The sequence below is a fragment of the Marmota flaviventris genome, chromosome 12 (assembly GCF_047511675.1).
Source record: "Marmota flaviventris isolate mMarFla1 chromosome 12, mMarFla1.hap1, whole genome shotgun sequence".
Taxonomy (NCBI): domain Eukaryota; kingdom Metazoa; phylum Chordata; class Mammalia; order Rodentia; family Sciuridae; genus Marmota; species Marmota flaviventris.
The window spans coordinates 74,810,633-74,823,567 of NC_092509.1; the positions used below are offsets into that span (position 1 = coordinate 74,810,633).

The 12,935-nt window shown below is 44.2% G+C and overlaps 1 protein-coding gene across 1 annotated transcript; it reads left to right on the forward strand.

The window, feature by feature from the left end:
- Nucleotides 1-2,180: 2,180 nt before the first annotated feature.
- On the forward strand, nucleotides 2,181-6,416 carry Il10 (interleukin 10). Its single transcript, XM_027934815.2, has 5 exons — nucleotides 2,181-2,359; nucleotides 3,129-3,188; nucleotides 3,456-3,608; nucleotides 4,530-4,595; nucleotides 5,657-6,416. Exons 1-5 carry the CDS (start codon nucleotides 2,195-2,197, stop codon nucleotides 5,747-5,749), a joined length of 537 nt encoding a protein of 178 aa, XP_027790616.2. The 5' UTR covers nucleotides 2,181-2,194; the 3' UTR covers nucleotides 5,750-6,416.
- The last annotated feature ends 6,519 nt before the right edge of the window (nucleotides 6,417-12,935 follow it).

The window sequence follows — 12,935 nt, forward strand, 5'->3', positions numbered from 1 at the left end:
TCTGCTTACTGGCAGCAGAACTAGTAGAAATCTGGAAGCAGCAGCAATTCTTGGGTTAACTCCATTCTAGTTTCTGGAAGATTCTTCCTTCTTTGGCAATGGTTGAGTTTCTGCATTGACACTCCTCAAAGGGTGGAGAAGAGAAGCCACAGTCCCTGATGCTGATCCACAAGTCACCCAAGCAGTTGAGCCCATGGGGTGGGGGCATAGAGCCTCTCCTACTTCCCTCCTTCTCATTCCAGACTGACTGGACCCAGAGTGTCTCTCCTCCTTGCTTTGGCACAACCATCTTCTCCAATGAGGAAGACACAAAATGCAGCACCATCAAAGATGCCCAGCAATGAAGCAGGAAGGCGAGGAAATCCCAGAAACCTTGGGGATGCCCTCCACCTGGCCAACTTGTTCTTTAAGCACAAAGCCCCCTGGCAGGGAAGAGGACAGACACGGCTGTCCCCTTGGGGTAGACGGAAAACAGATAAAGGGAGGACAAGTGATTTGCCCTGAGAAAAATGACTTGACAAAGCCTGGACAGAGCCCAGGTCTCCTGGCCCCAGTCCAGTGTTCTTCCAAGTAACTGTGTAAACTGGGATGAGGGAAGCCCTGTGGAAGGGCCAGGTCTGGTCACTTCAAAGGAGCCCCCAAGACCTTCCAGATATCTTCGGAGTTCTGATATCACTGCCCTGATCCTTCTCAAATAAAGGCAGAACAATACTCCTCATCCTAACCCCAACTGGCTGCCCTGTTTCTCCCTGCCCTGTGCACACATGCACACGCGCACACACACACACACACACGCACATCTATGACTGGACTACTGTGGCTTTTTTGGGGAAGGGGAAGAGAGACAGAGAAAAGTAGGGGAGGGGCCCTTCTGTCCAGCATTTCATGGAATTCTGAATCATTCTCCTTGTTATTTCTAGTTCTTCCCCTCCTCCACCTCCCAAACTCTAGGCTGCGGCATAGAAGCCTACAACCAAAAGAGACACTGGCCAGACCCAGTGGCACACACCTGTAATCCCAGCAATCCTGGAGGCTGAGACATGAGGATAGTCCAGCCTGGACAACTTAAGAAGAATCTGTCTCAAAATTAAAAAAAAAAATTAAAAGGGCTAGAGATAGAGTTCAGTGTCAATGCACCCTTGGTTCCAATCCCCAGCACAACCAAAAATAAATAGATAGATAGATGATAGATAGATAGATAAAATGCCATTTACATTAAAAAAAAAAAAAAAAAACCTGAGGACTTCCTCATCCAGGCTTTCCTTCTTCACATTGGGGACAGTATTAAGAAGGGTGCTTCCCTCACTCAGCACACAGGTGACACTGTGTGGGTGACAGGACAGCTCTGAACCTTGGTTGACGGTTTACTTTCTACCAAATGGAGATGCTAAGGGTCATGGTGAGAACGATCTGAATGGCACCTAACAAGCTTTGGGGAATGCAGACCACTGTTCCTAACATTCCCAAGAACTGAGAGAGCTGAGGATGTGAAAACTTAGACCTGAGAATCTCAATGAAGCCAGGATCAGAGAAGAAGCTGGCGCTCACCCCTGACCTTCCTGTCCTGTAGGAGGCCAGCCTCGTCAAGAGGTTGTCCTTAAACATGACATGAAAGAACTTGGAGGATATTTAAAGAAGGGAGGATATTTACACCACTCACTTTGACTTGGAAAAAACTGAGTCCAGAGACCTCAGGTGACTTCCCAAATCGGTAAGGAAAAGTCTGGGTATGCAACCTAGGTTGAGGGGGATCCAATTATTTCTCAATCCCAGTGTATTCTGGAATGGTCTATTTGTTCGCGTCACTCTGACCTAGGAACACGCGAATGGAACTCACAGCTGTGGGCCTCTGCACACAGAACAGCTGTTCTCCTCAGGAAGTTAACTTTTTTTTTTTTTTAATAGAGAAACTGAAAAAAAAGTATGTTAAAAAAGAGCCTCAAAGTTAATATTCAACCAGTCCTTTGCTTACGATGCAGAAATTAAAAATTTTAAACTCAACCAATACAGATTGGAGTCTAGGAAAGGGAGGGACTTGAATGAGAGAGAAAAAAAAAAACCCTCAGGAAATTGACGGTGGCTTCACCAAGCTCATGATATAAAAGAGGGGACCCAGGAGGAGGTCTACACATCAGGGGCTTGCTCTTGCAAAACCAAACCACAGGCAGACTTGCAGAAGAAGCAGAGTTCCGCAATGCCCAACCCCGTGCTGCTATATTGCCTGGTCCTCCTGGCTGGGATGGGGACCAGCCAAGGAGAGAACACCCAGTCTGAGGAAACCTGCACCCACTTCCCAGGTGGCCTGCCTCACATGCTTCGAGAACTCCGAGCTGCCTTTGGCAGGGTGAAGATTTTCTTTGTAAGTATTGCTGCTTTCTTTCCGGGACTGCCAGGAGAGGGTATTCCTCTTCCTCCTCCTCCTCCCCTTCCATCCCCAACACTCATTCCCCTCAAACCTAATTTCTTAAGAAAATCCACAATGGAGCCATGCCCAGATGATGTAGGAAAGGTGCAGGGAAAGCTGCCTAAGTGGTTCATAAATGCATTCTCTCCTATGCTCAGAAACTTTCTATAAGATTCTATGGAGATTGATACTTTATTGACTGGGAGAGAACAAGAAAGTTCTGATGGGAGGTAGAAATGTTCTACTTATTCTGGGGCAGAAAAAAACAGAAATTGCCTCTGCTTAGAGGGTCACCAAAACTTAAAGACTGAGATTTGGGACAGGACCATGAGTAGAGAAAACTTGCATTGGGAGAAGTTTCCCGTTCCTAGAGAGTTCTCAGAACTGGAGCTGGATGTCCTCCGGGGACAGAAAGAAAAGCAAAGAGCAAGACATGAGAAGGGATTCAAGAATAAAAGGGTTGACAAAAGCTATGGCTCTACGGAAAGACCAGGACTGAGTCCAGCTTCTGTCTTCTCTTCAAAATCAGCCTGATTTTTAAAGTAACTTGATCTGGAGTGGGAGGACCTGATTTAACAACGAGTTCTAGCACTCTCCTTTTTTTAAGCGGGCAGGGACTCCATAGATCACAAATTGAAAGCTCCATAAATAAAAGGGCATGGGAAAGACGTGCATCTCTGGTTTCCCCACACCTCCAGTTCACTGGCTTCTTCGGTTCTTACAGCAAACAAAGGATCAGCTGGATGACATGCTGTTAAGCGAGTCCCTGCTGGAGGACTTTAAGGTGAGAGCCAGGGCAAGGGAGCAATGTGATTAAGGGAAGGGAGGCGGGGTGACTGCAGACAGCTGGGTTGGCTTCCTTCACTTTGAAAAAGAGAAGTAGGAAGATCTTAACTCAGCACAAAGCCAGCAGCCAGGGGCTTAACAAAGGGCTCTATCCTGGGGGAGAGGTGGCTGGTTAAGGAAGGTCCCCAGGACCAGGGTGTCCTCTGCAGCTAGCTGCACCAGCTCTTCCTCCCAGTCACCCCCACTCTTTGGCACCTGCCCGCAGGGTTACCTGGGTTGCCAAGCCTTGTCGGAGATGATCCAGTTTTACCTAGTGGAGGTGATGCCCCAGGCAGAGAACCACAGCCCAGATGTCAAGGAGCACGTGAACTCCCTGGGGGAGAAGCTGAAGACCCTCAGACTGCGGCTCCGGCGCTGTGTGAGTAGCAGACCTGTGCACGCCATCTCCTATGACCTAGAAGGGTTACATCCAGAGACACACCAAGACCTAGAGTGCCAGGGCTAGTTGTGAATTCAGAAAGGTGCCGGGAGTCAGATCTCTTGCTCATTTCTCTCTGGGGGTGGGGTGGGGGAGCACTAGGCATTTACATGTGAAGATTTGCACATAGCTTTCCTGTTATTTGTGAGTCATTTGTGGGTTATTAACTACTCCCCTCTCTCTTTATGAAAGGGGCCCTGAGCTTCAGCCAGGGCTCCCTTGTCCCTTTGGACCCAAGCCTCAGCTCCCAAGGAGGGGGGAGTGTCACCCACCTCTTCTCAATCTTTGGAAAACAAGTCTCTTAGTGTGGCACAACTGGCTGACAGGATTTCTCCCAGTATTTCAGAAGGACCAGGGGACTACTGTCCCCAAGCAAGTGTCTGTGAATAAATCTCCCAGATGATTTATTTCTCCACCTGAAGTCGGCCCTTGCTGCTGATGGTTTGTTTTGATCTCTCACTGAGATTGGAAAATTAGTCAGTGTCATCTTACTGGACAGGGCATAGCTGGAACAATGTCTCCACTTCTCAGACACTTGGAAATGGTCCTTGGTGTCTGGGATTAAAAGAGAGGAGACAAAGAGGCAGGAAAGGGACAGTAGACACTGGGGTTCTGGCAGAGGAAGCCCATCACCTGGGTTCTCAAGCAAGAAAAAGACAAACATTTCATCTCCCTGGTTATTTCTTCTCTATCCCTTGGGTGGCAGGATTGTAAGACTGAGGTAGGCTCCATTCTCCCTGGGAGTAGGAGAAGTGGGCTTTCAGAATGAATCGGGCCCCCTCCTCATGCTACCAACTTGTCCCCCCAAGTGCCATGGACACAGGAACCGGGTCCATTAACACTTTCTCTTTTCTTCTGTAGCATCGTTTCCTTCCCTGTGAAAATAAGAGCAAGGCCGTACAGCAAGTGAAGGATGCATTTAGCAAGGTGAGCCTGGGTGGGGGCAGAGAGGGTCTGCAGAACACAAACTCTGCCCACTCCTCAAGGGCAGAGGGTGGCAGGTGCTCAGCCAGCCTGTCCCACACTTGGAGGGGGTGTGGGAACTTCAGAAATGGTGTGAGCTCCTCAGCCAATGAGGAGCAGCTGCCTCGGTTCTATTTGTTTTCTGTGAAGTGTCTTGGGAGTTTCTAAATGACTGTCTTTACAAGCTTTCAGCTTGGACGGGCCAGCGAGTTAGGTGCTGGGGAGAGTGATAAAGGAAACAGAAAGAAAGTAGCTCATCGGGAATCCAGGCTGAACCCACACGTGCAGGAAGCTGACACGTCCCTGTGCTCATGCAGACACACTTGGGGGTTCAGGCTGGATTCCCCTAAACTTAGAATGAGCAGGAAGCAGAATTCTTACTTATCTAGAATTGATTCAAGTTCACTTTCCTTCTGCCCTTCATACCTCCCCAGGTGCCTGAGAATATGAACTCCCAAACTGAATGGGGTTTCATACTTCCAACTGCCTAAGAACCTCTTAAACCCTATTTCCCAGAAGCTATGTGGTCTGTGCCCTTTTCATGGGCTGGGAACATCCACTAGAAAGGGCTCCAGCATCAGTGGGCACAAGTCCCCTAACAGGTGGAAGCAGCCAGACAGGGCCTGCTTGATCTCTTAGTGGGAGAATACAAATATAAAAAATTTCCTTTTCCTCATTGTCTTGCTTTCAAACTGCTTCCTCTAATATCTTTTCATTAAATTCTGCATAAACACTATGTGAACACCTGACCTTTAAAAATGTTGAAAAGACACCATTTGAAAACTTGCTTTGCAGAGTAGATGCTGCTCTCACTGCCTGCTGGCCTGTGAGGGCTAAGGGTCAAGGCCCAGCCCTTTCCCAAGGCAGCTGGGCATATCCTTGATGGCCAGGGTCACTCTTCACCTCCCAACACAAGAGAGCAAGAATAGCCTCTACGTTTGACTCCTGTCTTGCCCTTCCAAGTGGAGGGGGCCCCTTCCTCCACCAGTAGGTTTTAACCAAGTGTTTCTTATCTCCCTGTGCAGCTTCAAGAGAAAGGCATCTACAAAGCCATGAGTGAGTTTGACATCTTCATCAACTACATAGAAGCCTACATGACAGCGAAGATAAATAGCTAAAACATCCAGAAGGGCAACTCTACTGTACTCTAGGATATAAATTGGAAATCCCCAAAATCTGGCTCAGGGTTGTAAGCTAGTCAAGCCAGCTCCTTCGAAAACCCTGCTGCACCTCTCTCCTAGAATATTTATTACCTCTGATACCTCAGTTCCCATTTCTATTTATTTACTGAGCTTCTCTGTGAACTACTTAGAAGCCCAATATTATAATTTTTTCAATATTTATTATTTTCACCTATGTTTAAGCTGTTTATATAGGGTGACACCCTATGGTATTTGAGTGTTTTAAGATAAATTATAAGTTTTGTAAGGGGAAAAAGTGTAACTTGGGGAGCCAATGGAAGTTTCCATCCCAAGCATGACTACACTTCTGGCTGTTGAGCTGTTTTCCATGATCTCCCTCTGATTTCTCTTGTCCTTGGATCTGGGCTCCTGGATTGCTGCAAAGACTCTTCCCCTCTTAGGAAGAGAAACCAGGCAGTTAACCAGGATTAACCTCCCCACATCTCAGAGGGAGTCCCCTGACCTCATTCTCCAACTATTTCATTCTCTAAAGCTGTGGCCAGCTTGTTATTTATAGCAACCTAAAGTTGGTTCTAATAGAACTCAGTTTTAACTACAAGTAATTCAGTTCCTTTGGGAATGTTATATTGTTTGTCTGTCTTCACAGCAGATTTTAATTTTGAATAAATAAATGGATCTTATTCAAACTATGGTGTCATCTGACTCCTGTGTGACAGAAATGGTTCTCTTAAGGCTTCCACAAGACGAAAGGAAAGGGGCAAACGAATGAATTACACCTTCCAGAGAAAGGAAGCCAGCAACTTCTCTAGGAAAGGAGGCTCCAAACTTGATCAGGAGAAAAAGCAATTCTCACTTTCAAAGCCCAACAGCAAGACCACCATGGTCTTCCCATAATGCAGTCCTTTAAGATGTACCCCTAACTCCTTAAGAATTATGCTGACTTTGAAGGTTAAGAAAGATTATTTTGTGGGGGTGGAGCTATAGCTCAGTGGTGAGAGCACTTGCCTCGCACATGAGAGGTGAGGGGTTTGATCCTCAGCACCACCTTAAAAAAATAAATAAATAAAGGTATCATGTTCATCTACAACTTTTATATATATATATATATATATATATATATATATATATATATATATATATATATATGATTATTTTGTATATACTGAGATCAGAAAGATAGACAGGCAAAAAAGTTTAGTCTTTTTTTTTTTTTTTTGGCTTCTTCAAGCTCCACAGGCCCAGAGGGTGAGAATAAATCCTGAGAATTAAAAGAAAGTGCTAACTTGGCTCCCAGCCCTTGGAGATGATTCCAGTACACAAAATTTGTTGTTATTGATAAGAACAATAAAAAAAAAAAAAAACTCCTACCAAAGGCTTTTTGAGCTGAAATTAGGGGCACCAGGGCTGGAGCTAACAGAGTAGAATGTGGGCCCCCCCTGGATAGGATACCCGGGACTCCAGCAGCCACTTTTCCTGTCCCCTCCCTAGCCACCAGACAAATGTGAGAATGGCTTCTGACTGCGGTCTGCTGGCCAAGGGGGAAGGCACCGTGGCTGGGGAAGCCCTACTCAAGGCCCTGTGACTTGGAGGAGAGAGGGGAAGAAGAGGCTGAGTAAACACTGACTCCCTTCAGGCTCTGCCCAGGCCGCCCTGCTCCCCCTGCTCATGGAGGGTGGGAGCTGACTGGCTGTGGTCACTTTTTCAGTAAGACCTGACTCACTTCGGTTAAAGTAACCATAGGAAGGAAGTGGGAAGCATCAAAGCTGAAATTCTGAGATGAAAGGTTAGAGTTAAGAATGGAGGCTAGCAGAAGGTGACGGGGGAGGGACAGACTCGCGAGTGCTGTGGCCTGGACATTTTAGGCAGTTAGGGCTCGCTGCCAGGTTCTGCATGCCAACGTGAGGAGGAGCTGGCACCTCCTTCAGGGGAACAGGCATCTGGGGAAGCTACAGAACCAGTGTTCGCAGCTACAATTCCTGGAGCACTTCTCTTGAGTGTGTCTGTGCTAGGTATATATTCATCAGATATGCTAGGGCATCATTATTGCTATTTTCTGTAAGACGATGTACCATTGCCATTTTTCAGAAAGCTCGGAAATACAAGATTTTTTTTTCCTGTATTTTGTTCAATTTTTGTTGTTGTTGTTGTTGTTGTTGTTGTTGGGGTTTAATGATCTAACAAGCTATAGAACATGTTTGAAGTTCAAGTTTTCTGAACTGCTTTATTAATACAGCCCTTTAAGCCATGAGTTGATCATAGACTAATCCCAAGGGATCCCTAGGCTCTAGACTTCCTGCTTCTAACCTGTTTGTGTATATTACTATGATACCTGATATTTATGCTAATAATGTGAACATTAATTAAAGCTATTTGTCGGCTACTTGGCTAAGGACTTGGTATCACTCTTTATTGTCATGTAAAACTATGAGGGATTAATTATTAACGTCTCCATTTTTCATATAATGAAAACGAGACCCAGAAAAGTTATATAACTGACCTTTGGTCATCCAGCTATTAAGTGGTAGATCATGATCTCAATGACTATATTAAACTCCTAGATATCATTTTCATATATAAATTACTACAACATTCTTCTTTTCTAATATAATTCTGCTGTGTCTCATTGAAAATTGAGATACATATTCGGGTTCATTGGCATGCATCTATCTATTCTCATAGCTGCTGGGGAGGCTGAAGCAGAAGGATCATTGGAGTCCCAGGGTTGGAAGCCAGTTTATGTCTTTTTTAGACCTTAATATGTTGTATGCCTTTTTTTTTTTCTCTCTCAAGATATTTTAATATTTTCTTCTGTGACCTATTGGTTGTTCTGGAACATGAAAAATACTGTCATGACTATATTGGACAACATGAAGAATGAAGAACTAAGTGTAGCATAACACACCATTTCTTTTGTGTTAATTATCTGTTGCAACACACAAAAAAAAGTTGGCCAGTTGAAATCATAAGCCTTTATTAATTCAGTTTCTATAGGTCAGGAATCTGAGAATGACAACTAGTAGTTCCGTCTCAGGATCTTTAATGACATTGCATTGAAAATGACAAGCCAGAGCTACAACCACTTGAAGACTTGACTGGGGCTGGAGGAATCATATTTAAGATGGCTCCTCACATGGCTATTCCAGGCTACTCCTTCCAGGTCTTTGCTCTGTCTGGCTGGAGTCATATCTACTTTGTCCCATGTCCCATGCTGATCAAAGCGCTATTTAGTAGCCATCTATTGTATCTCTAATCAACAAAAATCAGAAAACGAAATTATTTCTTTAAAACTTTAATAGAGTGTCCCTGGGCAAAATTAATGGCAGCAGTTATTTGTGGTAAAAAGCCTCAAAACCACTGAATTAGATGACCTTCAAATTCTGCTCAAGCCTACAGACCCTCATCCCAGCCTGCGAGCTCTTCAGTCAGCCAGGCCCATTCCCACTCAACCCTCCTCCAGGACAAATCCTGTGTCTGCAGAGTCTGTACCAATGATCTTCTAGAGAGTTCCCCAGTCAACTGTGTAGCATCAACAGCTCCCCTCTCCCACCTGAGTTGAACAGCCATACAACCCTGAGCTTCCAGAAGCCTTTTGGGCATGCTGGCTAGAAAAGACATGAAAGAAATAAAAGATCTGAAGAAAATTAACAGCTTCCCTCTTATCCCACAGGGATGTTATATGCAGCCTCTCCAGGCAGGTGGATCTTGGTTCTAAGCCCACAGCTGCCATTTGCCTATTAGCTGCATGACTTCGAGATGACACCTACCACAGTATTCTCCTCTGTAACATGGAGAAATGATCATTCCTTCAAGGTGATGGTGGTGTAAGAAATAAAAGCAAGAGTACATATAAAGCTCCTGGCACAGAGTAAACACTCAAAAAAGGTAGGTCCATCCCTTAGGCATTTGTGAAAGTGCTAACATGCAACAAAATGGAAAGACAGATACTCTAACACCATGAAAATAGTGGGCACAACTTGCACTTGTGCCAATCACTATACCTAGACCTTTCCTTATAATGCCTTCTGCCTTCTCACCCACCATTTCTGCATAGAAAGATAAAATGGTTCATCCTTGAACTTGGGAGAGAAAGAAAGGAAATAATATTTTTTGAGTGGCTACTTTCAATATCCTGAAGTTGATCTCCAAAATGCTTTGGCTTGGTGAAGTAAAACAATATGTATAAATTACAGTCACTGGAGTTGCATAAATCCAATGAATCCAATGAACTGCTTAACATAAACGCCTGATTGTCAATAGTTACACATAGCATTGAATATAAATTAGTTTAAGCTTTATTCAATTATAATACATATGTTCATTCTCCACCATTGTTGCTTATCTGAACAAGAATTCAGCCTACTATCCTGCTTTTTCCCTTACCATTATTTGAAAGGGAAAGGAGATGTTTTGCAAACTTATGAAGCCATTGCATAACCGAGCCCACAATTGTCAAATATACAACTTAGAATCTCTTGTATGTTTGGAGAAATCTTCCTGAATTACTTAGAGGATGGGTATGTAGGTAGCTTTGCATTGCTGTGACCAAAATAACCTAACAAGAACTACTTAGAGGAAGGAAAGTTTATTTTGGCTTACAATTCCAGAGGTTTAGTTCATGGTGGGCTGACTCCATTACTCTGGGCCCAAGGTGAGGCAGCATATCATGGTGGAAGGGCATGGCAGATGGAAGCTTTTCAGGAAAGGGCAGCCAGGAAACAGAGAGAGAAAGGGGAAGGGATCACAGAGCAAATGAATATTTGCAGGGCATATCCCCAGGGATTCAACTCCTCTAGCCATACCCCATCTTCCCACAGTTACCATCCAGTCATTCCATTCAAGCTATAATAGACTGATTATGTTATAGCTCTAATAATCCAATCATTTGACTTCTGAACATCCCTGCATTAATACCAGAGCTTTAGAGGGGACAGCTCATATCCAACCATAACATTCCACCCTGACCCCCAAAAGCTCATATCCATCTCACAATACAAAATGCATTTAGTCCATCTCTTAGAGTCCATAGTCAATAGTTCCAGCACTGCCTGAATGTCCAAGTCCAGAGTCTCATCTGAGACTGAAGGCAAACACTTGGCTGTGAACCCCTATAAAGGTCAAAAGCAAGTTACATATATCCAATATGCAATGTCACAGAGTAAACATTCCCATTCTAAAAGTAGGGAATAAGAACATAGAAAGAAGAGTGGGACCAAAAAAGACTGAAACCCAACTTGGAAAATGGGTCCCATGATTCCAAGTATAGCGTCTTGGAGGTAAGAAATGCTTCCCAAAGGGCTTGGGCAGCCCCACTCCTTTGGCTTTGCCTGCTGCAGCACACATGGCTCTCTTTTAGCCTAATTTTCTCTGTAGCCTACAACTTTCTCAACTAACAATCCATGTTACTGGCATTTCTTAATTCCTCGGGTCTGCATTCCAGCTATGACTTCACCTTCACAGCTTCATATATTGCCCTCTCCAGGGCAGCCTGCAGGGATTCCAACCCTAATACACTTTGCCCTGCTTCCCAGGTCTCCCTTTGAAATCTCAGTGGAAGCCTCCATGAGCCCTTAATTCCAACATCCAGCATTCCTGCAGAACTAGCACCACGTGGATGACACCAAGGTCTGCCACCAGTTCATGAAGTAGCTGGGCCCTCTGGGATCATGGCTGCAATGGCCCCTGGATGTCTTGTGAACTAACTTCCTAGGGCACCCTGTACAATCAAAGTGCTCCTGGGATCTCTTCTCAAAGAAATTTTTCCTTCTATATCCTTAAGCCTGCAACGGGTCTGGTCTTACACATTCCAGAGAAACCCTCAAGCCATCTTTACAATTTTCTTTTATTTATTTATTTATTTATTTTTATTATTAGTTGTTCAAAACATTACAAAGCTCTTGACGTAACATATTTCATACATTTGATTCTGTGCAGAGTATTTAGCATCTCTTTAGTGGCCATAATGTTCTCAACAACCAACTTTCTTGTCCCCAGTTTTACATGCACTTTTCTGGTCAAATTGCAAGCTTTAAAAATCCTTAAATTCTGCCTTCTGCTCCCAATTTTGACAGTAAATTTGGAGAAAATATGTCAGCAACATCCACACCACTGACTGAATGCTGTGCTGCCTGGAAATTTCCTCTATCAGATTAATTAACCCATCGCTTTTTAATTTGGCCTCACACATAGTCTCAGAAAAATTTAGACAAGTTCTTTGCCAGCATGAAACATGAGTGCCCCCTTGTCCAATTCCCAATAGAAACCTCATTTCCCTGCTTGAAACCTACATTCTGTATTCCTATTGGCATTCGGTCTTCTGGGATCCCACCAGAATTACCCATTAAGCTCTGCTTACAAAATTCTAAGTCTCCTCCATCCTGTATGTTTAAACTGTTCCAAATTCCTCCTAAAAGTCAGTTCCAAAGGTTTCTGAACGACATGGTCATGTTAGTCACAGCAACGACCCCACTTTTTGATACCAATTTCTGTGTTAGTCAGCTTTGTATCACTGCCACCCAAACACCTGCCAAGAACAACTTAAAGGAGCAAAAGTTTATTTTGACTCACAGTTACAGGGATTCAGTTCAGGGTGAACCAATGCCATTGCTCTGGGACCAAGGTGAGACAGCACATCACGGCAGAAGGATGTGGCAAAAGGAAGTGGCAGAAGGAAGCTGCTTAGGGTAAGGGGAATGTGAGTTCCCCTACCTGACCCTACCATGTGCCCTCTTCCAAAGCTGAAATGGTAACTTAGACTAGTATGCAATACTAAACAGTCAATCTGGTCTCCTTACATAATAATCTCTGCATTCATATTGGACAGTGATGATACCCAAATCAAAACAGGGCAGATTGTCTTCTATTGACTTCTTTCAAATCCAAGTTCTTCTAAGATATACATTTATTCATTCAGAACTTATTATTCTCTAGGTACTATGTTGGCTGCTGAGAGAAAAGCAGTGAATAAGAGAGATGTGGTTCCTGTCCTCATGGGTTTAATAGCTAGAGAGGAAACAGATATCACACAGTTAAATACACAACTTTATAATAATTGTGATTTTTTTAAACAGGGCCTCATTATGTTTCCCAGGCTGGCCTCCAACCCCTATGTTCAACAATCTTCCTTCCTCAGCCTTCTGAGTATAAGCATGCACTATTATGCCCA

Excerpts from the sequence above, each read along its gene's own strand:
- Il10 (XM_027934815.2), top strand. The coding sequence starts at position 2,195 with ATGCCCAACCCCGTGCTGCTATATTGCCTGGTCCTCCTGGCTGGGATG. Across the intron at positions 2,360-3,128 it reads GCAGGGTGAAGATTTTCTTT|CAAACAAAGGATCAGCTGGA; the intron begins GTAAGTATTGCT and ends CGGTTCTTACAG. Across the intron at positions 3,609-4,529 it reads GACTGCGGCTCCGGCGCTGT|CATCGTTTCCTTCCCTGTGA; the intron begins GTGAGTAGCAGA and ends TTTCTTCTGTAG.